Source organism: Schistocerca cancellata, chromosome 4 (genome assembly GCF_023864275.1).
Source record: "Schistocerca cancellata isolate TAMUIC-IGC-003103 chromosome 4, iqSchCanc2.1, whole genome shotgun sequence".
Classification (NCBI taxonomy): domain Eukaryota; kingdom Metazoa; phylum Arthropoda; class Insecta; order Orthoptera; family Acrididae; genus Schistocerca; species Schistocerca cancellata.
The window spans coordinates 475,066,843-475,094,836 of NC_064629.1; the positions used below are offsets into that span (position 1 = coordinate 475,066,843).

General features: G+C 41.1%; 1 protein-coding gene across 1 annotated transcript in view; it reads right to left on the reverse strand.

Annotated features, from left to right (window-relative positions):
- Nucleotides 1-27,994, reverse strand: part of LOC126183208 (homeobox protein 2-like) — a 49,744-nt gene that overhangs the window by 13,645 nt on the left and 8,105 nt on the right. Inside the window, exons 2-5 of the mRNA XM_049924986.1 lie at nt 21,014-21,079; nt 14,388-14,560; nt 10,084-10,216; nt 2,339-2,525 (exon numbers count right to left, since the gene is read on the reverse strand). Of these exons, the coding sequence (XP_049780943.1) occupies nt 2,339-2,525; nt 10,084-10,216; nt 14,388-14,560; nt 21,014-21,038 (518 nt within the window). The 5' untranslated portion in view covers nt 21,039-21,079. The remainder of the gene's footprint in view (nt 1-2,338; nt 2,526-10,083; nt 10,217-14,387; nt 14,561-21,013; nt 21,080-27,994) is intronic.

Consider the following 27,994-nt stretch of genomic DNA (forward strand, 5'->3'; position numbering starts at 1 on the left):
ATGAATAAAATGATTAATTATAAAAATGTGCTGAAGAAAAATAATGAAGAATCTACTGTAGCGGGAATTTAACAAGATATAGCAGTATGCAAAAAAGAAAAATATTCTTAATGTAACGCCTGCATAAATAGAATTCAGGACCGCCTGACGTGCTATCGGTATGGAGAAACAGAGTCCACTAAGTAAAGGGAAAATCAACGTTCCTGAAATGGAAGTGAAAAGAAACATGAGCCACAACATCATACAGTTGCGACCAACGGCTTGAAAGCGTTAAAGAATCTTATGTCTCTCAACTGTAGTTGTTCATTTAAAATAAGGTCATCTTCAGTGATCATGTGTCTAGAGATTTCAAATTCTTCCAAGACGTCGTTTCCACCTTGTCTTCTCTCTATGTAGCATCGTCATATCGTCTTTTCGGGTTTTTTAATTAAGGGTTCTGTTTATTGTTCTACATATTGCTTGAAATTTGTGCAGCTTTTCATATGTATTGTTACAACAATCATAATCTGTGTAGCAGATCCAAATATCTAAAATGTGACACCTGTTCGAATACTTTCTTACTATTTTCCATCGTACTCAGTGTTTATCACGAAAGGCTACAACTTTCGTCTTATGTTGTGAAATTTTTGGATTGTATTCTGCACACATTTGTGGTAGCCAATTTACTGCTAACAAGATGTCGCCTTTACTCTCTTCTGTTGTTATTTTATCGTCTGCAAGTAGTAGTGTACTTATATTAGTGTGATTGTCCACTTTAGTTGCTGAAAAATTATGTAAATTCCAATTTTATAAGACACTGTCAACATAAACATTAAAAAAAAGTCGGTGAAAGGGAACACCCCATTCTCACTCCTTGATTGATTACCTCATTTGTTCTTTTTTTATTGTATTTATCACTATTTTTGTTTCACGGTGTAAGTTTTTGCTTTACTTATGAGGTGTGCTGGTTTCCACTGCCTTTCATTATTGCCCATAATTTACTTCGATCAGCTCGATTGGAAGCTCTTTCAAAATGTACACAAACTATGTGTGTTCCATTTTGGAGAAGTGCCACATCTAGAACTGTTATTCTGTTGTTCGATATTTCTGTATGGATTTTTTACGCCGCCTTCAACAGACTAATGTCACCGTTTTTACAACATTCGCATCTATTGCCCTTACTGAACAGAGAGATAACGTGCGCTGTGTAAGTTTAAAAACAGGAAAGAACTAAGAAACTTCACATCACTTATGTAAGGAGTTAAAACAGTGTACCAGACTCGACTTAAACCCAGACACCTGATTGTAAAAGGCAGAGCTCTAGAAATTACGTCGTGGTGTTGGGAATCAGACATCTGTGCTCGAATCTCGATCCGAAACATACGTTCAACTTATCGTATACAGGAGGGATGATCAATACTCAGGAATATGACAGAAAAGATCATTTGAAGCAAAAAGTCGAGTGAATATGGACTCTAAAATGCAAACGTTAAGAGCTATGAGCACTTGTTCATCTTCGCTACTGTGAAACACATCTCTCTATTGAACAAGTGCTCATTGCTCTCGGTATACATTTTAGAGCCAATGTGTACTAGATAATTTTTTTTCATGTTGGTCATACTACCGCCTCCTAAAATATGGAAAGCAAAGATTTTGTAGTACAATAAATTTGATTCACAGTGTCGAAGATAAAGAAGTACTCATAGCTCTTAAGGTATGCGTTTCAGAACCCATGTTTATTAGCATTTTTTGCTTCGACAGATAGTTCCTGTCATGTCCCTGAATATTGATCACTCCTGCTGGCATGCACGGTGTATAATTAAGCAGCTTTAGCCTGCAATAAAAAAACATTTCCAAAGCAAAAAATATACTTTACAAGAGACAAATCCTGCATCTTTTCTATGATTTCGAGAAACACATTCCTAAGGTGCCTAGTTATGAAAGACTGTTTCACAAACTGGAAAAAGCAAACGGAGAATACTACTTGTTGGCACATATTTTACAATTTTAACATGAAATGCCGAAAGGTTCCTCTGACAAGGATATTGCCAATTTCCTTCCCTTTCTCTCTCCATTCCAAATTTGTGCTATGCCTCCAATGATCCCGTCGTCGTGGGACGTTAAGCCGAAGTTTTCTCTCTTACAAAATTAGGATTAGATCTAGCGTTGTTGTACGTCAAGTAGTGTTTGGGTACCTTTTATTTCTGTTGAATGATACCTGTCTAGTTTTACTTAATAGATGAGCCTCATACTTTATTTCGGAACAATGCATGAGTCACTCGGTTTACAAATTGTATCAGTAAGATGGAAGACTTGTAGTCGCTGAAAGAGAAAACACTGGTAAAATGAAGAGTGTTACCTGAGCACATCCTTAGGCTGAAGGCGCCTGTCGCCGGTGTCCCCGGCCTGGAGGTAGTACTCGTCGTCTAGCTGCGGCTGGCGTGAGTTGAAGGGCTGTCGCGGGCGAGCGGGTGCCGCCGTGGACGGGCCCAGAGGTAGCGCCGTCGCCTTGCTGGCCACAATCGCCGGACTACTGGGCACGTAACCTGCCGCAAAACATAGCAAAGCTTGCTCACTCATCCTGAGATACAAACATATTAAAATACACTGCTGTTTGGGGTAATTGGAATGTTCAGAATGGGTCGAACACCTCGTGTGAAATCTGCAGGATGAATATGTGATATAGAGTTCATCGTTTAATTACACTGACAGCCACCGATCGCGTGGTTCCGCCTCAGCAAATGAGCGACCTCCGTTAGAAATAGCTCATAGAGGAACTTGGAAGCAACAGTTATCATGTACACTTCAGAACATGTCGTGAAAGTAACAGTCTTCAGTCATTTTACGCATAATAACACACGGGAATATTAGGCTTACTAATTTATAACAAAAAATGAATTAAAATAGGTCACCTTTCACTGGTCCAAGCAAAGTTTTTATTAAGTTCCCTACAGTTGTAAAGCAAATCCTGGAACTGGACACGTCGTTTCAAATATTCTTACCTAATAATGTAACAATGACGAGTATTTATGAATGATGCCACCAGTCACTATTAATATCGATTATAACAGCGTTAGGATATAATAATAATAATAATAATAATAATAATACAATAACATTAAAGTATGAAGCGTTTCAAGTGGATCCCACACCTCGTCGAACCCCCCAAGAGTACACTAAACTACGCGACAGTTCCAGTGATCACCAAGTGTCTAACATTCTTAGCGGAGCAACCTGATGTTGCCTTCCCAAATGTGAAATACAAAACGTGCCCAAACAATAACGTAAGAGTTTTATCCATATTTCATACTGCAATATTTTATTGTCATGATGACATTTATATAAGGAATATTTTTTCCCTTGGATTTAATATTTTTAGATACAGGTGCAACATTCCGATTCCCATATTTCACACACTACTGATACATGGCAGAATGGAGACTGCTTTCGTTGATGAGAAACTACATATAAGGGTGTTTTAGTGTTTAACTGTTCATCACCCTTGACCTTTGTCCTCACACTTTGAGAAGTTTTATCGTAATCGCTCAACTCAGTGCCAGAATTCGAGCAGTTCACTGCACACTTTTTTCGTGCACTCCGCCGTTAGTGTGACACAAGAGAAACAAGACGAACGCTGCAAGTATTTATACTGACATGTATTTCTTTGCTAATGGCCACCTTCAAAGTAGAACCTATTTGAGTCCAAACAAGGTTGCATTCGTCCCTTCCACATCTCAAAACATTTTATGATTCCCACAAAGCCTCATAAGAGCTTCGCCAATTCTACCTTCTACCAGAGCTTAAGACATCTGTGACTGTCACAGCGTAACCAGAGAGTCCAGCAGGGATAGTCGCTCGCTAATGCACAATCACAACTAGCTCATTAGTAATGCGAACAGTTTCGTTTTTTTTGCGTCGCTGTAGAATATGCACAGTAGATGCAGTTGAAATTGTTCCCGTATCAATTTGTATAATCCGACAATCATCGTAAATTGCATGACAGGTGCGACACGACCTGAATACCGTTGGAAGCTGTCTATAACAAATAGCTGAAGTACCCTCGGCGAAAGGAGGACAAATTACTTTACTCGCCACTCAAACATTGCTGATATCGGATTCATACCCAGAAGCATGTTTTACGATCCTTACCTCTGACTGACTGATCAGACATTTCCTTGTTTCCGAAATTGTAAAAGTTGCAGATTAAGTCATATTCCATTTTCACTTCTGTATCGCTTGACCACAACTTTGAATTTCAATCAGTGATCTCATACTCATGAAATTACAAGAAAGATGTTTTAGTGGTACATTTTGTGTATTGAAAGTCAATACACAATTAAAAACCCGAATAAATGACCACTGTACATTTGAGTTTGAAATTGCGTCAATGCCTCACAGATCCTGCCCCATTTGCCCTATTTAACTTTCACCAATCAGGAAAGAAATATAAAGATCTAGATAGCGTGCTCTCCAGTCCACTGTTATTACTTTCATTGTCTCATTGGAGACTGGAGAATAAAATGTCATAGTAAATAACATGCATGCGTCAATCCTCCCGGAGTCAATGCGGTGAGATGTTGCAATCGTTAATTGTCTACGGCATCAGTAAAGATTCTGATCGATGACCAGTATTCGAAAATCTAATATTTAGCTGAATGAAATAGCGCAATGGTTAAGGCAATGAAAACTAGTCCGAAGAAGCCAAGACCAAATCACATTTAGTTCAGCGGTTTCCTAGATAGATCAGAGGGAATCTCTGAACACTTCCTCTAAAAAGCTCTAGAGGGACAATTTTTTTCACCACCCACTTCCTGTCTGAGCTTGTGGTTCCCCACTAATGGCTAAGTCGTTGACGTGATGTTAAACATTAATATTTCTTTCTCTTGTAATTTTGCATATATGAAGTTCCCTGTCTTTATTTGAGGTATGCCAAAATCGCTCGAGTTTTAGATTCTCTGTCACACATAAAATGCACTCCGCTTCACAGCACCAGAAGCTGTAGCACAACATGATCTGAAAAGAAATCATTTCAGTCCCACCCGCCAATATCTTACACACACAATGCAATTTCCACACAATTTTTAATTTTGCTGTTTTGTTTGGTCTTCAGTCCGAAGATTCGTATGATACTGCTCTCCGTGCTAGTCTATCCTGTGCAAGTCTTTGCATCTCTACATAAATACCGCAACCTACATCCATCTGAACCTGCTTACTGTATCTTGGTTTTACTCTACAATTATTATTGCCAACACTTCATTCCATTACCAAACTGACAGTTCCTTGATGCCTCGGGACATGTCCTGTCGACCAATCCCTTCATTTTTCAATCAAGTTCTGGTACAAATTTCTTTTTCCTCCCATCTGCTCATCTGTTACTCAATCTACCTATTTAACTTCAGCATTCTTCTTATATTCTGTTCTTGTCGGAACATATTGTTGTCCACGATTCACCTCCATGTAAAGCAGTACACCATACAAGTATCTGAGGAAAGGCATCAAAATACTTAAACATACATTGCATGTTAACAAATTTCTCTTTTTTAAGAAACACTTTCTTGCTATTGCCAGTCTAATTTTTATATCCTCCCTATTTCGATCATCGTCAGTTATTTTGTTGCGCAAATAGCAAAATTCATCGATTGCTTTTAGTGCATCTTTCCTAATTCAATTCCATAAGCATTACATGATTTAATTCGACTTCATTCCAATGTATTTGTCTGACTGTTATTGATATTCGTCTTACAGTCTCTTTACAAGTGTGCCATCTGGTCCATTCAACTGTTGTTTAAAGCTATTTGCCGTGTCTGACACAATTACAATGTCATCGGCTAATCTTAAAGTTTTTATTTCTTCTCCCTGAATTTTAACTCTAAAAAATGGTTCAAATGGCTCTGAGCACTATGGAACTCAACTGCTGAGGTCATTAGTCCCCTAGAACTTAGAACTAGTTAAGCCTAACTAACCTAAGGGCATCACACACATCCATGCCCGAGGCAGGATTCGAACCTGCGACCGTAGCGGTCTCGCGGTTCCAGACTGCAGCGCCAGAACTACGCGGCCACTTCGGCCGGCCATTTTAACTCTCTTTCAAAATTTCTCCTTGGTTTCCTTCACAGCTGCTTCATCCATGAATAACATCGGGTAATGGCTAAAGCCCTATCTCTCTCCATACTCAACTACTGCTTCCCTATATATCCTTCGAGTCTTATAACTGCAATCTGGTTTCTGCACAAGCTGAAAATAACGTTTTGATCCCTATATTTTATCCGTGTTATTTTCTAAATTTCAAAGAGTGTAGTCCAGTCAACACTGTCAGATGTTTTCTTTAAATTTACGAATACTACAAGGATAGAGTGCAAGTGCAAGGGTAGAGCACTTGGCCGCGAAAGGCAAAGGTCCCGAGTTCGAGTCTCGGTCGGGCACACAGTTTTAATCTGCCAGGAAGTTTCATATCAGCGCACACTCCGCTGCAGAGTGAAAATCTCATTCTGGGAACTTTTGTTATGTTTGACTGCAGTACTGGTTTTGATTTGCGAAAACCCCTGTTCTTTAAGTGAGGGCTTAATATAGAAATTTAATTCGAGTTTTAGTGTACAACACTGTCTAGCTTTTATTAGGTCCTTGCCTTGACATAGTCCTCCTTGTGCATCAGCATTCCGAGTTATCAGACCATGCTCTAAATAATCATAAGCCCACTTGTAAAAACCAATACCTTGCCACACTGCAATACTTTTACTATTTGGTGCATCAACTGTTTGGTATAAAAAGAACTAATCATTTCAATTTATAAGTTTCCTTTTTAAAGGCCATGTGTTAGAACTGCCATGGAAGATAAATCTTTTGGATTTGTTGTTTCATCTTAAAAACTCATGTGTTAATTAGTCATAATTATTAGTTTTTAATTAAGCTTAGTGACACAAAATGTAAAAACTTATATTGTTCAGAGTTAAAGCCTCAAACGGTTTTAAAAAAAATCATTCGGCGTGAGATCTGTAATTCATTTCTGTTGTTGACACCTTGTGGCCACGTGGTTTTAATTTTTAACCTTTGTGAGTTTTAGAGCACCTAATCTGAGTTGTAATGAAGGGACTGAGCGAATGAAGGCAACGAGCTTAACAGACGACCGATGCAGCACACTTGCCTCACGGAGACAGACGCTAAAAAAAATAAACAAAAAAAATTGAAGCCGAAGAGAAGAGTTGGGACACCGCGGCGGGGTGCTGAGTGCTGATGGGTTCACGAAAGTGGACAAAATTAGGTCATGCTTGTCACACGATAATATCATTGTCATAGACCGTCCGGTATAAATACTCTGACTTCGAAACCCCAGTTCCCATTTTGCAGCTAACCAATGCCGAAGTTGGACCTGTGACGTTCCATGCACAGCTTGCCTGTTTCGCTCCGATCAACAATGCAACAGTCGACCTAGACCGAAGAACTTGGCTGCCATAGTCTGCTGCTGCCTCGTCTTCGCCTTCGCTGATGAGAAGACTCGGATGCCTCCGACCACCAGGCCTCATGGAGGCCTGCATGATGGTACCTGGTGAACTGCCAGACTACCATCATCACAAGGGAGCACAGTAGCTGCTGCCCCGAAACCACCTCGATCTAAGAGCAGACACCTGCATCACTGGCCGTTCACGGAGTTTCCACGGCAACTCTTCACGACTACAGCCAACTTGTGCAGAGCTGTTGGGAGCCTTTCCTGCGTGCCGTCTACGATGTCAACAAGAGCGCCCCGGTAGCCTGTTACCCGTGCTGCTGGCCACCGGGACCACGCAGGTAACGTCCGCATTGCGACCCGTCAGTAACCTCCTGTGGCGTAGCTGGCCGCTGCATGTATAGCCCCGTCGCGTAGCTGCGGAGGCCAAGACTGCGAGGCGCCAAGGCATCAGTTGAATGAACCTCAACTGCTCACCGGGTTACCGGCAACCTAAAAGATGACAGTTGTGTATCTATGGACAAGAAATGTGTATTCGGTTTACAATGGTTTACTAACGCCTTCGGATGTCTGATAGATTCTCGCCCCCGCACTCTACAACATGTTATCCTAACTACTGCAGAGGACACGGTCCAGCACTCTACAACGCATATAACTTCATAAGTAAGCCATCTGCTAATATCAATATTTGTCTACGAATGCAGGAAATCTTCGAAAGCAGAAAAGCGAGGATTCGGAATCATACTTCCAAATAATAACTCTAAATCTGCATGGCACAGACGTAGTGGAATGATACTACAAATTAAAGCATTCGCTGGGGCACACCGGATGCACCGCAAGACCTGCACGATGCGCACTATTTAAAATGTCACTGCAAATTGATGAAATAGCATTGGCTGAACTCTAGACAATGTTGTCCTGCTTTGCGGTTTCCAGTAGTCCTGTCCAACATGCTTGTGTACAATGTCATGCAGTTTCCACGAGTTGGTTATGTCAGTTGCAGCCCTCACCCATTTTATAAAATTTTTGTGAAAAGAATGACGACTCGGTGAACAGATATTTGTTTCTTCTTGCACCCCAAAAGTCAACAGGGATTTACCGCTCCTCGAGTAGATTTAACTTAGTTTTCACATGCTGCCTCCCTTGTATGTGGAGGCATAATAAACAGAATGGCAATTGAGCTTAGGCTTCACCAAAGTTAAGATCTGCGGCCCAGATTAAACTGATTTTCAGGTAGCTGTCTTTACCGTAAGGGAAGAAGATAAATACAGAAAAGTACTGTACAGCCCAGTTACGCTTCTCTGCCAGTTGTCCCTACGACATAATGGATACGTTTCCTAATTCTGCTGGTTCCCTTCTTACTGCACATGGTCCTCCAGAACTGTTAAATGACTCAGAAATGACATTTTGAAAGAGCAGAAGGCTGTTATATAAATAACTTTTACCGTTTTAGATCAGTTTCGACCTTACATCGTTCTGAGGTAGTTTTGGGTTGACTGGATGATGATTTAGAATCCAGATTAGTAGAAGATAATAAAAGTTACTTGCATAACACATTTTCGTGTTTGCAAGACGTTTTATTCTGCGTAGTTCCTTTCTGACTGACGAGTAACCTGTATCTTCAGTGACAGGTCGAATCAGATTTGCCCGATTTCAGAAAATTTCTAATATATTTATAATTATTCTTAACGTCTGAAACATATGTCTTATGTACGAGCAGATAAATGTATTCCAACATAATCATCGAATAAATGGTTGAAAGTGCTCTTCAGATTCAAAAGCGTGATATTTACAGTTCCTAACACTCATTAGCACAAACCTCATACCACTACCTATTCACCGGGGCCGGCCGCTGTGGCCGAGCGGTTCTAGGCGCTTCAGTCGTGAACCTCGCTGCTGCTACGGTCTCAGGTTCGAATCCTGCCTCGGGCATGGATGAGTGTAATGTCCTTAGTTTAGTTCTAAGTCTAGGGGACTGCTGACCTCAGACGTTAAGTCCCATAGTGCTTAGAGCCATTTGAACTACCTATTCACCGTCAGGAGTACTTTCACACTTGTGCCCAACTTTAAACAATATTTTATCGCTTCCTTATGCGTCACAATAATGACATTTGGATAGGAGCTCGTTCAATGTCCAAACCTATTTTGCTTGAAGAATACTCTTTGTTCTAAGTTAGTGCCCACCCTGAAAGCAGACTTCCGATGGCGCGTGCATTAAACTCCTAAACTAGCGTCATTTGCTTAAATAAGAACTAGTTTCCGTAGTTATGGTTATGGTGTCATCCAACGAAAATAATAGAAAGCACACGTTTCAGACAGCACGGTCCAATACATTGAATTAATGAGTGCATCTTATTGTGCATTGGTTTACCACCGACGGTTACGTAGCTGACCTGTTTTTATACTTCAACATCAAAACGCGGCGTGCAGCCCATCCTCAAACACCTTCGTGAACTTTTAATTAGGTTCTCGACATCAGTATCGCTGTAGTCAGTAATATCTCCCCGTTGGTGATTATCCAGGGTTGTACAGTCCTTAACGAGGCTGAAATAGCAATCCTAATCTCTGTCTAGAATGACTTGGAAACCCACCGTGTCCAGTGTTGCACAGATAACGGAGATTGTCTATAACTAATGCTAACGTACCGGTTTAGAGATACATACCAATCCTGTATAAGTCGAAATTGTCTGAATACAGGAGCGCCGCTTCACAGTCAACATCATACCAGCTGGCACATATTTGGCTTTCCTGATCAAAGGCAGTGTCATTCGGGCACAAGAACCTGTAATTTTGTACCTGTAAAGCATATCATTAACATACGTTAAATTGGTTTTGCAACAAAGTTCTGACGTACAAAATGTTTAATTATGCAGTAAATTATGTGTTTGTGTTACTTACGGATTTTTCCGTTACTTCTTGGTACAATTCCATATTTAAGATTGAATAACAAGTACATTGTTTTTTCTGATGATTTTTGTTTATTTCTATCTATTTTTGGCTTATTGGGCCACCGTCAGGAACAACTGACTGGCGCCTGCAAGGGGCACTAGTTGTTAGTTAACTAAACATTATAAGCAAAGATGCAATCCACTTGCACAGAATGTTGTGCACCATACTTGTTTTTCTAGCATTGAAAGTGCATTTCACAAAAGACAATATTAAACGCAATAAATAATTAAACTACACAATATTATAGTATTACAGTTTATATGGTACAATGGTAAAGTTTGTGAGGGCTTGACATTGGCTGAAAAACTGTCTCTTCATTTATGTTGTGCATCAAACATATTTTTAACATCGTAAATTACACTACATATAATTTTGATTATTGTGCTTAGTATTGTCTATTCCGTAAACTGTAATTTCAACGTTAAAAAACAAGTTTGCTACACAACATTTTGTGCAAGTGATTTGTATATTTCCTTATAATGTTTGGTTACGGAAGGACCAATGTACCTTGCAGACGCTAGTCTGTTTTTTCCTGGAGATGGCCCAGTAACCACAAACGAGGTAGAAATAAATAAAAATCAGTATAATAGAAACAGTGTACTTGTTAATCAAAATATCCACGGGTATGCTGCCGGTCTATAGTGTCCAACGGGCACAATATTTCGGCGATCAAACATGTCGCCATCATCAGGTGAACTGACGGACTGAGCTCCAGTGAACGTGCCGGCACGGAGATCCGTACGCTATGGCTGCTCAGAGGGAACTGGGTTCGGTCGCGGCGGCGGCCGATTTAAATACCCTCCGCCCGCGGCGCGCTCCCTCCGCCGTCCACGCCCAGCGCCACGGTCGCGCGGTGGAACAGATTGCGACGGCGTCTGAGATGACGTCGGTGTGATGGCTCTGTCCGCCGTGGTCGTCACAACTATACGTCTGCTCGATTTACTCTTGATTAACCCGATCGCTGGTTCCCAAGCCTTGCTAAGATTATAGCCACAGTCCCGGTTTATGAGGTCGTCATTGGTGCGAATTTCGATGGCCTCTCTAACAACGCTGTCCCAGTATCTCGACGTCTGTACCAGAATCCTCGTGCGGTCATACTCCATGGCGTGATTTTCCGACAAACAATGTTCAGCGACCGCCGACTTGCTCGGATACATCAGTCGAGTGTGCCTCTGGTGTTCACGGCATCGATCCTCGACGGTACGCATCGTCTGACCAATATACGACTTGCCACATTGACACGGAATCTGGTACACGCCGGCCTTCCTCAAACCGAGGTCATCTTTGGCGCTCCCCACTAGTGCACGAGTTTTATTTGGAGGACAAAACACAGTTCCGACCCGGTGTTTCTTCAGAATGCGGGCGATTTTCCCCGAGAGTGCGCCTGTGTATGGAATAAATGCAGTGCCTACCTCCTCCCTCGTGACTTCATCCATCTCAACAGGTTGTGCTGCAGTGGTTGGGCGGAGAGCACGTTGAATCTGCCACTCTGAGTATCCATTTTTTCGAAATACAGTTCTCAGATGTTCCAATTCCTGGGATAGACTCTCTGCGTCAGAGATAGTGCGCGCCCTATGTACTAGAGTTTTAAGTACCCCATTCCTCTGTGAAGGGTGGTGGCAGCTGTCTGCATGCAAATACAGATCAGTGTGCGTAGCCTTCCGATACACCCCATGACCTAGGGTGCCGTCAGCCCTTCTCTTGACCAAGACGTCAAGGAAAGGTAATTTACCCTCCATTTCAGTCTCCATAGTGAATTTGACGTTGGGGTGTATGGAGTTTAGATGTGTAAGGAAGTCAAGGAGTTTATCCATACCATGTGGCCAGATGACGAACGTGTCGTCCACGTAACGGAAAAAGCAAGTAGGTTTCCATACGGATGACGACAGGGCTTCCTCCTCGAAGTTCTCCATGTACAAATTCGCTACCACCGGTGAGAGTGGGCTACCCATGGCGACTCCCTCCGTTTGTTCGTAGTATTCTCCATTAAAAAGAAAATACGTGGAAGTCAAGACATGCCTAAAAAGTTCAGTGGTCTTCTCATCAAACTTCTGACTAATCAATTCTAGTGACTCTCGCAGGGGTACCCTCGTAAACAAGGAAACGACATCAAAACTCACCATGATATCTGACTCATCCAACCTGAAGCTATCAAGGCGTTTAACAAAATCCACGGAATTACGGATGTGATGAGGGCATTTACCCCCTTCACAGAGGAATGGGGTACTTAAAACTCTAGTACATAGGGCGCGCACTATCTCTGACGCAGAGAGTCTACCCCAGGAATTGGAACATCTGAGAACTGTATTTCGAAAAAATGGATACTCAGAGTGGCAGATTCAACGTGCTCTCCGCCCAACCACTGCAGCACAACCTGTTGAGATGGATGAAGTCACGAGGGAGGAGGTAGGCACTGCATTTATTCCATACACAGGCGCACTCTCGGGGAAAATCGCCCGCATTCTGAAGAAACACCGGGTCGGAACTGTGTTTTGTCCTCCAAATAAAACTCGTGCACTAGTGGGGAGCGCCAAAGATGACCTCGGTTTGAGGAAGGCCGGCGTGTACCAGATTCCGTGTCAATGTGGCAAGTCGTATATTGGTCAGACGATGCGTACCGTCGAGGATCGATGCCGTGAACACCAGAGGCACACTCGACTGATGTATCCGAGCAAGTCGGCGGTCGCTGAACATTGTTTGTCGGAAAATCACGCCATGGAGTATGACCGCACGAGGATTCTGGTACAGACGTCGAGATACTGGGACAGCGTTGTTAGAGAGGCCATCGAAATTCGCACCAATGACGACCTCATAAACCGGGACTGTGGCTATAATCTTAGCAAGGCTTGGGAACCAGCGATCGGGTTAATCAAGAGTAAATCGAGCAGACGTATAGTTGTGACGACCACGGCGGACAGAGCCATCACACCGACGTCATCTCAGACGCCGTCGCAATCTGTTCCACCGCGCGACCGTGGCGCTGGGCGCGGACGGCGGAGGGAGCGCGCCGCGGGCGGAGGGTATTTAAATCGGCCGCCGCCGCGACCGAACCCAGTTCCCTCTGAGCAGCCATAGCGTACGGATCTCCGTGCCGGCACGTTCACTGGAGCTCAGTCCGTCAGTTCACCTGATGATGGCGACATGTTTGATCACCGAAATATTGTGCCCGTTGGACACTATAGACCGGCAGCATACCCGTGGATATTTTGATTATCAAATACGCCGGGAGAAACTCAAGAATCACAGTGTACTTGTTATTCAACCTTAGAGATGCATTAATGGTTTAACCATAATTACCGATAAAACATTTATATAAATGTAAATTAACCATTGTACTAATTTCTCACGGAAAATTTGGTTACATCACTAAATATCGCGTATCAGATAATTTCAAATTTCAAGAGAAAAACTTGTCACCTAACAAGCGTTTGATGAATCCTAAAAAAATTTCGCAAGTAGCGTTTTGTATGAGGTTTTTCTTGCAACGTCTTTTCTTTTCAGTAACATTCGCTGATACATTGAAGTAGACGATTATGCGGGTAGTCATAAAGCTTGAATTATTACTTCAAAAACAATTACGCTATTAATTTTTATCATTCCTAGTACAAATTGAAGCCGCTGCACCACAACATCGTGGTACGCTGTTACCGACGCCAAAACAAGATATTACAGCCAGTTGGTAAAGAGATGTATCGTGCAATTACATATCAAAGAGAACAACGTTGTGGCAATCCTTGCTGAGTTGGTGGAAGCGTACTACAACAGTGTACCCATATATGGCACAGTGGGTAGACCGTGTAGACGCTTCCAGTATCGCCAAATAAGTCTGAATGACGAAGAACAAAGTGTCAGATCATCTCTTTGTGAAGAACCGGGTATCGTAAGAGATGTGGAGACCTTAATGCTCCACGATGAGGGTATTACAATCGAGGTGAAAAATCAATCAGGGGTCTTTTTTTTTTCGAGGTGATAAATAAAACTTTATGACAATCTCTTGTACTAACTCTTGCCAACTTACCCCGACTCCAGGCACTTTGACACAGACGTGGAACATCTGACAGTCTGTCTCCGGGTCAGCGTAGTATCCGCCCAAGATCTTATCTCGGCAGTCGAAGCTAGTCTCGGGCATGTCGTCCAAGCTGTAACTGGGTGGTCGCCGCTGCGAATCGCATATTGCCACCAGGCACGTTGCTGAAACCATAAAAAAGACACAGTCGTAGTTATACAACACATTTTCCTGTCACGAAGTTACACGAAATGATGTTTCTTTTCGAGTGGGGTATTAAAATATTAAGTAGCTGCTTTCACGCTTCCGGTAAAATGGTGAAACTGATTTTAGCTGTCAATTTTCTACAGTCAAATAGTCTGCAAGCTATAATGTTTCCGTTAGGCTTGCAACACTAAATACTTTTTCTCGGTGGAGTGAAACTTACGTAAAATCATAAAAGGATGTCGGGTCAATTCATGCTGAGTATGGCTGGAATTAAGCGCTACATTCCTCTCATACAAAGAAACACATAGAATTTTAGAGTATGAGTTTTTATAGTAATACAGAATGCCAACGGTGTATGGAAGTTGCATTTGCGTGCAAACCATACACTATGCGGGACTGAAAAATTAAGAAATAACTGAAAAGAACGAAGATCTACAAAACCGTCTGTTCAGTCCATGTACGCATTTCGGCATAGCTAAAGTGTATTGCATTTGCATTAATATACCCATTTACTAAATAGCAAGGTGGTCAAACGGAATAAAAATGAACATATTAATCTTTGCCACTACTAATGTTACAAGGGAAACAGAGCTTTAACAATAAGGTATACATATTTTTCTATGATACAACACATGCTATCAGTGTTTGATTACATATTTGTCTTTGGGAGAGACGGAGCTGTACAGATGAAATGATATCAGTTGAGGATTCAAATTCACTTTGCAACCTGTCTGATATGCTATGTTACTAGGGAGATGTTACATTCCTTTCGTGGCCGCATACAGAATTGCTTTCTGAGCTACTGACAGCTGTAGTAATGAGTAATGATAATTTTTTCTTATAATTTTAAAGCTATAGACACTGCTGTTCTTCTCAAACGGTGATGGATTATTAATGATGAATTCCATTCGGGAATTCTAATATTGTTAACAAGCACCTAAGATATCTAGTTGCACACTCATTATTATTTTTCCTGCTGGCTTTGGGCAATCAATATTTTGTTCGTAAGCAATGTGCCACTCAGGAAAAATATACTGTAATATGTTTTTGAATGTAAACATACAAAATATGATAGCATGTCAATTTCTTTGCTCCACAACTTAGCAGTTATTAACAACGCAAACTTTACAAAACATTGCTGTAATCTATCAGCTGTATACGTAATTTGTATCTTTAAGATCAAATTACCATTAACGCATATATCCCAAAAATGTGAAGCATTTAACCATATCCACTGGCTACTATTAATGTGTTGCATTAACTGTAGGTATCCATGACTTCTTCACAACAGAATACTTCATTTTTGTAGATAGAAATTAGTTATTTTTGCTCTAAGATTTTAGCATCACGAAATTTAACAGGCTCATTGTTAACGTATTTCAATAATATACTGGTGAATTTTCCTACTCGGCGACAACAACATAACGTGGTTTGTAGTTAATAACGCATTCATAGTAAATGTTCAGGCTGAAAAAGATAATATTCACGCCATTGTTACACCATCTGACCATGATGGATAACTATTGGAAGCTGAAACTGTACCACCACAACGCTCTAAGAAATATTATTACAGAATAGTGATGCTTATTACTTAGTTCATCATACAGTATTTTAAGAATAAGATAATGCGGCTGAAATGAGATGAGACATATACGGAAAGAGATGTAACAGCTTAGTTCAATGTACTCCGTAGCTAATTTGTCAAAACTTCAAAGTAACTTTTCCAAAAAAATTGCCCAGAAATTTCATTTAAAAAACTCAGACATGTGTGAGTAAGGATGTTAAAATATCTTGTAAAACATCTGTTATTATAGGTTATCTTGTAAAAGGACAGGAAATTTAAATGAGTTTCAGAAAAAACAGATATCCTGGTAAGACGATAAAAAAGCATATGTCGCGTATACAAATAGGATCTCAATTTTTACTTTATTTGATTTAATCGAACATACATATATTATTTATTAATATTTGATGAAGAACCGTACATAGGGACCTCTGAAGGTAAGTTACACAAGTCGTCCCACGCCAAGACCATTACGCAACAGGAGTGGCGCATTGTCAGAAGAGGGTATATGTTTCGAGTTTCCTTCAGACACAGTTCTGCTGTGGTAGAGACAACAATGTATAACAGTGTGCGATTGAAGTGGTGCGACAAATGGAAAAAGACTCCAAAGTCGAAGTACTCTGCACAGTATGATTCTTGTTGGCAAAACATATAAATTTCACACAGATTTACCGTGAAATTATGGTGATATGTGGACCAAATGAATGCCACATCCAGCCCTAGTGAAACAGTGGCAACAATTTGACCAAAGCCACACAGAGGTGCGTGATACTAATCAGAAAGACCACATCTTGCACTATGTGATTTCTATCTTTTCGGCAAGCTGAAAGAATACCAAGAAGGAAAGAGATTGGTTGTTCAATAAAGAAAATGTTAACGCAGCTGTTCTCGAATGGCTCCGTGACCAAGAAGCGATTTTCAATCGTCGAGGAATTGAACAATTGGTAGAACGTTCCGATCGTTGTTTAAAGGGACTTGATGACTATCTTGAAAATGGTGTCATACATCAGCGTCACTATGAAGTGTAGTGGAACATTCTGTAAAAGTTACTAGGCCTATCGTAATAACGTGTGACTTCCTTTTCGAATTCCCCTCGTACGACGGTAAATCGACATTGCTAACACTGTTCTTCGTGCTGTCGTTTTATGTTAAGTGAGCGCAAGTATTTTCTTTGTCTTAAAGTGTTAGGAATTCGCAGGCCGTAGGGTCGCTACGCTGCCTGCTTAGGATACACAACTGCGTCGACTGAATCGTGACGAGGGAGCAGGAGATGCTCGGAGCGAGGCCGCAACCTTCGGTTCCAGCAGCGCGTACTCCAATAAAGCCATTTTCAGATGGCTGAGAGAAACAAGAGGCAAAACTGTAGGATGTACCTCCCAACATCGCTCATAGCATATCTCCGTTGCATCTTCATGCTTCTACAGACCTAAAAATATTTAATAGAACAACAGATTTTCTTCTTCCATTAACGAATCACTTCTGGCAAAACTCTCCCGGCTGAGATACTCTGTAAAGCTAAAGCGGCAATAATAAATTTTTCCACATGATTCTCTATATTCCTTTACAAAATTCGGCAGTTTTAAGTGATTTTCTTCAGCCCGTATTGACAGAGAATCACAATTTCAAATTGTGCTAAAATAAGCTGTATTGGTTAATGTCCTTTGAAAACCAGTGACCGACTATTTGATCCGACACAGTGTCATTCTTGGACTGATCAAATGCTCCTGTGTGATTGTGCAGTGTTCATCCTGGTATGACTGACATCCTGATTAATACTGCCGCCATGACGATATGTGGGACAATTACATTGACACCGGTTGCACGGCTCTCAATGATTTCAGGTACCACATTTTGGAAGCAAGCGGGCGAAGTGGCGCAATGGTAATGGACACGCATTGAGAAGGATGGGAATTAAAATCGCCTTCAGAGCACCCAGGTTTAGGTTTTAAGCGGTTGCTCTGAATCTCTTGAGGCAAATATACTAGAATAGTTCTGTTCAAAATGACATAGTGGAATTCCTTCCCCATATCGAGACTATACTCTATCTCTAATTGTCTTCTCATCGACGGAACGTTAAACACAAATCTTTCGTCCTTCATTACATCTAGGTAGGAAAGTTTTGCTCCTGAAGCACGTATGTCTGAAGCACGAAACCGATTGTGAAGCTGTTTCTAGACTGCAGCAAACTGAGCTAACCTTCTTAATTTATGAAAACAGGAGTGCACATTTATGGCCTCCCTTAATGTTATATCAACTCAGGAGCCCTCTAAACTTTTGTCTGTGGCTGGCCAGCTTTTATCACTGTGGATTCAACTCAATCATTCATGCAGGAAGTATAGAGTCTGCAGAGTCATCCTGCTTGAGTGTGGACACCCATTGTGTAAAGATCAACGTTTATATCCGTATTCTGCAAATCATCGTACGGTGTATGACGCGGGGGAGATATGGTACATCATTATTTTCTTGTGCCTTTGTCCTACATCGGCGCAGGGTCGGCATGGTTATGAAACTGATTTAACATGGTTAATTTTATGTGGTGGCCGGATGCCCTTCCTCTCCCATGTGAACCCCCAGGGTGGAAAATGTGTACCAACAACCTACGTGTGGTGTTTCCCGTGTGAAAGTGAGTGAAAGTTTTCTAAATGTTTGCGAATCGTGTAACTAACACGGAACTTGGATACCAACCCGATATTCACCTAGGGGGATGTGGGAAACCACCTAACAAGCACGACCTTCGTCGTTAATTCGCTGGGCAGATTTGATCTAGATTCCCCATCGCGGAAGCGGCGCCTTCAAGCGCACGTCTATCAGGGCGAGTAAGGGAGATATTTACACTTTCGATAATATTCCATTCTCGAATGGTACACGGGAAACAAAAATGTTTTTGCATTTCTGTTATAATCAGAACGTCTCTGCTTAGGGCGTATTGTTCCTTAGGTGAGGTATATGGTGGAGATTGTAATATATTTTTGACTCATTTTGAAACATAGGCTCTTGGAATTTTGTGACCAGGACTCACCGTGATGCACATTGTCTTTCATGCAGACTCCGCCATGAGGATAGTCGAGATCCAGAAAACGTTACACTTGATGGAGCAAAATTTCTGGATGGTTTCCAAATGGATTGGTAACATTTTACCAATGAGATGAAACGGTCATGAGAATTGTAACTTCTTTTATGCAGATACATTCAACGCGACTAGTTAGCCCAATGGGTACACGACTGACTGACACTCTACGGAACTGGATTCAATTCTGAATTTTTCTCTCACTTATCACCTTTTTTACGTTTAGAAATGATTTGTATGTATAGGCAATTACGAATAGCATCGCGATTAGATTTCGCGTTAAGCCATAGAGTCCTGTTATGGAGGACTGAGTAAGTCATTTCGAAGGTAGGAGGAAGTCAGAGGCATACTACCTTCTAAAGGCTCATCCCTAGTAAAGCATTCTGTTCCTGAGACAAATCTTTGAATTTCGGACAGTTTCCCTTTTTTTTTAATATGACAACTGCGCCAAAATAATAAAATGTACGTTAGGGAAGAACGGAGAAGGAATTCGGCCATACCCTTTCAAAGGTACCCTGCTTGTACTTGCGTTAAGCGGTTTATGTAAATCACGAAAAGCTTAAATATGTGTGGCCAAATGGAGATCTGAACCGTGTCCTCCCGAATGCGAGTATAGCGTGCTGACCACTGCGCCACCAAGCTCGGTTCCCCCAGAGGTGAAGTTACTCAAGTCCTGATAGTTCACTTTACGACACGTATTTCCTCTTGTTGAAGATACTGACTGGAGTATTAGCCTTATAGGAAACGCTCCCCGTGGAACTTTCACTGCAGCACACTTATGCTAACAGCGTTGCGTAACGAAGGATGTTAAGAATGACCTACTTAGGGAGTTGAGCCACTTTACACCACCAGCCCGTCAGAACGCCCGTGCCATGCTGCATTCGCAGCGTTCTCGAGGTTTCTTTCCCATGGCGGACAACGATGGAAAGCACGTTAGTTTCTGTCATTTGAAGGTAGCGCCTGTTTTAAGCGGTGTATTAGATATACAGTATAGTCCATATCATGCACAAGAGGCAGAAAATAATCCTACTACATAAGTGAAATGGGAAGTCTGTAGTGTACCATTAGAGGAAACAGTTGTCTTATCAAAATCGGATTTTTCATTTATACACACCACGTCCCTCTTGAAATGGTACCGTATCTTAAAAACTTGAAACAGACAATCTTCATTTCTCAAATTACATAGCCTGTAGATAATGTGTAAGAGTTTTTCAATAAATACTGTTAACTAATCTTCAAAAGACAGCTTTACACCACCAGGTTTGCATATCACAGTAACTGTGAGAAATATAAGACTCGTATTGCACAGTAACTCACAGCGGTTTCGTGTGAAAGTACAACACGTGCATAAGCTCGGACGGGTTTTTCGTGCGACTCTTTGCAGCTAAGACATTAATTAAGTAGAGAGTAACTCCTGAGCGGCCATGCAGGTAAACCTGAGAACGGCACATGATGAAAGCGGACTTGTTTCTCATTCATTCTTGCTTCCAATTAAAGGTCGGCAACCTCCTGCGTGGTGCTGGGGAAACAGCCGAGGCCAGCGTGGCGAAATATCACTGGTACTTGTTGCTGATATTCTCAACAGGATATAGGGAAACTGGCTATACTACAGGCCTTTATTACCAATGTTTAGTTCCTTGCGTGATACCTTTCTAAGAACACATTTTTTTTTTCAAAATATTCTTGGAATTCCAGACAGAATTAAAGTGCTTAGATTGTCATTCGGCGTGGGCATAAAAATAAAATAGCGTTATACTATGGTAAAAGAAATACTATCAATAATATTGTAAAAAACCTTACCTAAGATGAAGAGCAAAGTCTTCATAGTGGACAGTTACTGGATGCTTTGTCCTTCTTTCATATACTCTGTAACAATCAAAACAAAACAATAATTACGTAAATTTTATTATTGTGTATTTTAATATATAGTATTTGTAAAGTGAGATGCTAATTTTAAATTTAAAGTATAATATACGAATAAAAAGAAACATGGTGTGATAAAGAATATTTTTCCATCACTATTAAACAATGGACAGCAATCACTCGCAAAATCCGTTGTTTAGTGAAGCAAATCTAAATTTCGACTACTGCATAGTCATCATTGGTTCTAAAAAATAAAAAGACAGTGGAATCAACACCGGATACAAAATATCAGATGCCCAGGTACAGAAGACTATAAGTAAGTACATAGCAACAGCATACCAGTTTTTTTTTTGTAATCGTATGGTTAGGGCCCCCCGTCGGGCAGACCATTCACCGGATGCCGGTCTTTCAATTTGACGCCACTTCGGCGACCTGCAGTCGATGAGGATGATAAGATGATGATGAGGACAGCACAACATCCAGTCCCTGGGCGGAAAATATTCCCCCACCCAGCCGGGAATCGAGCCCGGGCCCAGAGGATTGACAATCCGTCACGCTGACCATTCAGCTACCGGGGGCGGACAGCATATAACTTGATAGAAGGTGACATAAGTCCAAATGTATAAAGAAATGAAATGATCGTGTGGCTTTGATGGCCGAAAGTCCCCATCCGGGTAAGTTCGGCCGCTGAGTTGAAAGTCTTATTTCGGGTGACGCCATAATTGGGCTTGCGCGTCGGTGATGATGAATGATGATGAACACAACATAACACCCAGTCCACGAGTGCAGAAATTCTGAAATCCGGCCGGGAATCGAACGCATGCCTGCTGAATGGTAAGAAAACATGTTACCACTGAGTTAAGTAGGAGGACTTCTCTGAGTATCAACACTAATCAATGACATGGGCATGCATGTGACACACAGAGATATGAGGCCTTTGTTTATATCATCGCTAGCGGCATGAACATACATCGCAGGGAACGTATGGTGTCCTCTATTGGAGTGTACATCGAACAAAAATATATTTGTTTGAATATTATTTAAAAAACTTTTTTGTCATAAAACCGTAACTGAGAAGTGGATCTTATAAAAGTGTATGTCTAGGGTTTACAAATATATAGAAAGTGTATGACCCATAAAAGAGCAGCCATTTTATATGTGGGCACACACATAAGGTCATGCATCGTCTTCTATGACTTTGTAAACCCTAGACATATACGTTTATGATTTCCACTTATCCGCTTGCCCAGTGCCTTAGTGTTTATGCTAAGACATATTGGGACCTATGTCACATATTATCACCTGGTATGTTATTTTATGTACTTACTTATGGACTCCTGTACATGTGGTATTCGACATATTTTGTATCTGTTGTTGATTCCACCTCTATTTGTATTTTTTAACACCTATGATGTCTGTGCAATAGTCCTGATCTATATCTGCTCTAATAAACGAAGAATTCTGCAACCGATTGCTATCCTCTTCTTAATACCGAAAATCTCAGCGGTAGCTGCGTGCACAGGGTTCTAATGGATTACAGTTTAGTTATACTTTTCCTTTCCGCCATGCTACTGTTTCAGAAATAAATCTCATTTATTTAGTCAGCAAAAGCATCAGGAGATTGTCAAGTGTAAATCAAATGTCTACTAAAGATACTTTTATGTACAGCGAAAATCAGATCTCATGATAGTGGCACTTAATAATTACATGAAACTAGTGAAGAACTGTCGACTACATTTTGAGACTGTTGTTGTTACGAATATACGTGATGTGGATATCGATTGGTAAAAGACCTGCACTCACTAGAGAAATAGAACAAGGTGAACGATGCCAGCTGACGTACTCTGCCATGTTGGTGCGGACCAACATGCTCGCCATTTTCCACACGAGACGATTTTCAGGAGTAAGGGATTACTGCGAAAGAAAGAAAGGGCATCCATATCCCTCCAGCCTCTTTGCTATTTATTCTCTCTTCCACTGTGAGGAAATAGACTATAATTCCAAACGCTTGGGGTTTGATAGTTGGCGCTCTTTTAAACTTTGAAATGAGAATTTTTATAATTCCCAATGACTGAGATTTAATATTTATTTGAAAGCGTACTGTAGTATTTACATTTAATCGGCACCAAAGACTCGAGCTCAAACTTAACTGACCTAGAAAATATGTCTAAATGCCCGTCGCAGAAAATTCGCAAGCTCACACTTGCCAGTGGGTTAACAGCCTATGATTCTGGTGATTTAGCACTCCGCTGACGACGCTCAGGAGCAAACACGAGAGTGTTGTTCCCGGCCTGAACGCGAGAAAATGCCAGGAAGCTTTCGAGGGAACCTAATAAAGTAGACGGACCTACTCATAAAATACTACTCGAAGGCCTGCCACATGCAAATGTATGGTTGGGATGATTTGGGGAAAGAGACCAAACAGCGAGGTCATCGGTCTCATCGGATTAGGGAAGGATGAGGAAGGAAGTCGGCCGTGCCTTGTCAAAGGAACCATCCGGGCATTTATCTGAGCGATTTAGGGAAATCACGGAAAACCTAAATCAGAATGGCCGGACGCGGGATTGAACCGTCGTCCTCCCGAATGCGAGTCCAGTGTGAAAAGTAAGCACCTGAAAATGCGCGAAAAGTCTAGACAGAGTGGATATAAAGTCTTAGGGCGATTTCATATGACTGACAGGAGTTGGCAACACAAAAAACTACAAAATATGTTTGGGGAGAAAAGAAGAAAAGGTAAGAGACAGTAAAGAAATCGTGATGAAGCTCGTGACTGGTGACATACATGCAAAGATTCCAGCAAATTCCTGTGCAACGAGTCTTGATTCCCCTAACTGCACGTTAAGTTATATTTCAATATCTATGAAAACATTAGCCACCTTATTAATGTGATGTAAATCTCTCTGTTAACATTGAATTGTGGGAATATGTTCGCGTTCATTCTTCACGTCGTTGTATTACACTCTAAAAATAGGCGTGCAGGTCTATGACAGTAATATCGAGCACGCTTTTTAGAGGGCACTGTTGAAACATCTAGCGTATTCAAGGGGCAGATCTAATGTAATTTTATTGTACTTTTTTAAAAATTAATTATGAAATGCACATACAATCATCAGACAAAAGTGGAATTTAATTCAAGTAATTTGATCTTTTTTTATAATCTTAATGTAGAATCTTTATTACCATCCTTCAACATCAGCAATATTAGACTGTAGATAAATAGTCTCAAGAGTTGTTAGTGAAACACTGACTCATTTACAGCTTTCAGCATTTCGATACACATAAAAAAATTAAATGATCGATAAAGTCAAATATAGGGTACTTAAAACAATAAATGAAAATAAGTAAACATATGAACGAGCCCAGAATTTTTAATGTCTTCTCAACAGGTCCTCTGAGTCACCTTGAGATCACACGAAATAATACAAAAGCATGTATCAGGCTTTTTTCGTCGATCAAGTTTTATTAATATGTTATTACTGTGATACGTGGTCCTTTATATTTCCTACATCATGCAATAGTTCTAGGGGGCAATGCTAGTAACTCAGATACAAAACAATAAGTGTATCTCTAAACACGATATTTACTCCTTCAACAAACAGAAAAAAGAAATTCTGGAACAATGTAGAACCGAATCTCCGTCACGTACTCTATCTAGCCGTCAGTACATGAAGTCACATAAATGGGATCAACACTTGTTCCTCTCTAAACCGAACCGAATAAAAGACAATAACGGTGTAGAAAAGAAATATCCGCTGAAAAACATTTTGCGAGTGTTATTACACATACTCCGCTTGTGTAAACTTCGAACGAATAGTAATGTAACTACATTGTCGCCGTTACCATTGTTAAAGTGTGTTCGGTTGGAAAACTTCTGATGAAATTATATTGTTATCTTAACTTGTTTAATACATATTTCACGATTCACAACTTCAATAATTATTCGATTACCTTGCATAGTGACGCATGGCTACTTAATACTTCGTAAATTGGTAAAATTTAATCTCCAAACAGTGGTAAATTTGTTAGTAAATGAAGAGCTGTGCAAAATTTGAGAAGAATCGGAGTAAATACAAAGAAGGTTATGTTATTCTACTTACACACAAGTGGGCGCGCTCGGCTTTCCCCCCTCCCCCCCCCCCCTTTCCCACGTACACACGCAGGGGAAGGCGTGAGAAAGAGAGACAGAAATGGAGAAGGTGTATAAAAACTAGAAATATCAATAAAGAAATTGTTTTGACCAATGAAGGTAACATTCACAATCAGATGGTGGCGATATACACTCGTATGCGAGTATTTTGACAGTTAAGGACTTCAAGAAGAGGTGAAACTGGTCGTTAAAGTAGAAGGAGAAAGGGGAACTTACACGAACGGGGATGAATTATTTGATCAAAAGTAGCCGGACACGCCTATGCAATGTAGTAATCGTGACTGAAGGCTACGAGAGGGAGACCCGCCAGTATACATGGGAGCGGTGAGTATTGTGTTGCCGGTGGAGAAGCAGTAACAGCAGACTGCGTTGGTCAGAGAGCACTAGGACTTGAGCGTGGACTAATCTTTAGACGTCACCCGAGTAAAACATCGATGAGGGACATTTCAGGCCTAGTAGATCTGCCCAGGTCAGCTCTTGATGAGATGATTGTGAAGTGGAAACGCGAAGGAACATCCATAGCAACACAGAGATTAGGCAGACCTCATGTACTGGCGCAGCATTTCTGAGGGTGATTGTAAAAAATCGATAAAAGTCAGCGGCGGAAATCACTCGTGAGTTCCAAAGTGCTACAAGCAGTCCAGCTAGCACATCTAAGGCGGTGTAAAGAACGACACCACTGAACACTGAATGACTGAAAATGAGCGATTCGCAGTTGTGAATAGCACTCTACCTTGTGGCAAACCGATAGAAGGCTTTAGGTTTGGGGAATGCTTAGGAAACGTTACCTGCCGTCGTCCTAACGCCCACACTGAAGTACGGTCGGAGTGTTGTTACGTTATGGGAATGTCTTTCATAGTTAAGGTGTTGTCCATTGTTGCGCTTAAGAAAACGGTAAATGCGGAAAGATATAAACACATTTTACAGCAATGAGCATTACATATAGCAGAGGAACACTTTGGAGACGATCATTGTTTGTATTAGTGCTCCCTGTAGTAAGGCAGAATCTGTGAGGAAATGGTTTGCAGACAATAAAGAGACTCGCCTGTCCAGAGTCCTGACCTGAACCCAGTGGGATGAGTCAGAACGTCGACTTAGCTCCAGACCCCAGCGTCCAACATTACTACCTTCTCTGGCTTCGGCTCTTGAGGAATAGTCGGCTCCCAGTCCTGAAAGTGTCCCCAGCAGAGTTCAAGTCGCCATGGAGGTGAAGTGGGGACACATCATATATTAATGTCCACTAATAGCTGTCCAGATATTTTGATTTAACAGTATATGTTCTCATATTCAATGACGATAATGTACGTATGGAGATTTTATTCGGCTTGCGACTCCAAAGAACTACGTACATAGTGAACTGTTCCAGGAATGCAAAATGCAAAAGGTACGTCATAGATTAGATGGAGGTCTTCCTTGACTTACAACGATTACATGGTATTCGAGAAAGGCAATCTATCTATAGAAAATCAATAACAAACTAGAATGAACAGACAATACTGTGAAGGAGTAGTCATTTTCCGAGCTGCAAATAATGTTTATCGACGACCCTGTCCCGAAGAAATGTCGGAAATACTCTTTTACTGGTCTACATACACATTATCAATACGTCCAGTACATTTTATGAAATAATGCGTAGTGGTGCAAGAAGACAGACAGAGAATTTGAAGACAAAGGCTAATGAATTTCAGGAGCAAAGTTGTGTGAAGTTATCCGGTACGCTATATTAATAGTCATCTGGAGCGATTCTAGGCTAGTACTGAAACCTTAAATAATACTAGATGGGATGACATTTGAGTCCTCATTCGTCTAATTCTAACTTCACCATTTCACAGCAGCATCCATTTTTTGAGGTTCGATTAGTAGTTCCTAAATGTTTCGATACAAGCTGTAAGTGATTATGGAGATATGTGAGTTGATATTCTTTGCTGCCGAATATATGTCTCCTTTCCTTTGTGTGTGTCGGTCTGTATGTCTCTTCGTGAATCAATCTCAAGCACGCCATTTCTCGAAAAAGACTTTCAGACGGAGCCGTTTTATCTTTTGTACTTGTTGTTGGAGTCTACTTGAGGGACAAAATGATTTGATACACTTTATATAACGTCAAAAAGTTTCTATTTTACAACTATAATTCTAGGTAATTTTCATTTTCACAGACACCCCATTAGAGGCATGTCTGCCAGTTCTGAAAGGAATAGGTATTTTGTTGGGTGACGATTTATGTTTTCTGTATCCGATTTCAGTCTTCTGGTACTCTAGTACCCCACCGAAAGAGGTGGTACAGTGGGGAATGTTACGGTTCAGATCCCCGTACAGCCATTCAGACGTAGGATTCCATAAATCACTTAAAAGCAAATGCAGGGACGGTTAGTTTGAAAAAGGACTCGCCTAACTTCCTTTAACCAATCCTACCTTACACTCTGTCTATAACGACCTCGTTGTTGGTGGAACGTTATATCCTAATCCTCCTCCCGCTTCCAGATCTTCAATGAGCACTCTAGATCTCTTCGCTCGTTTCGTGTTACTGAAGATATAATCAGACGAAAAGAGGCTCAAACATGGTAATAAGACACTAAGCAGATTCATTTGCTTGCTGCCTAAACGCATTCATAGTTCTATCAACAATTTACTTTGTTTACCGAAAAGCGGATTCACGATTGCTACCGGAGTATTCGGAACGCAGTCTCCTCGACAAAGAATCCAAAGTTCTTTTGTTACATCTGTAAAGACACTATGTGTGTGAGACTATGCGGGGTGAAACATTGAAACATTGT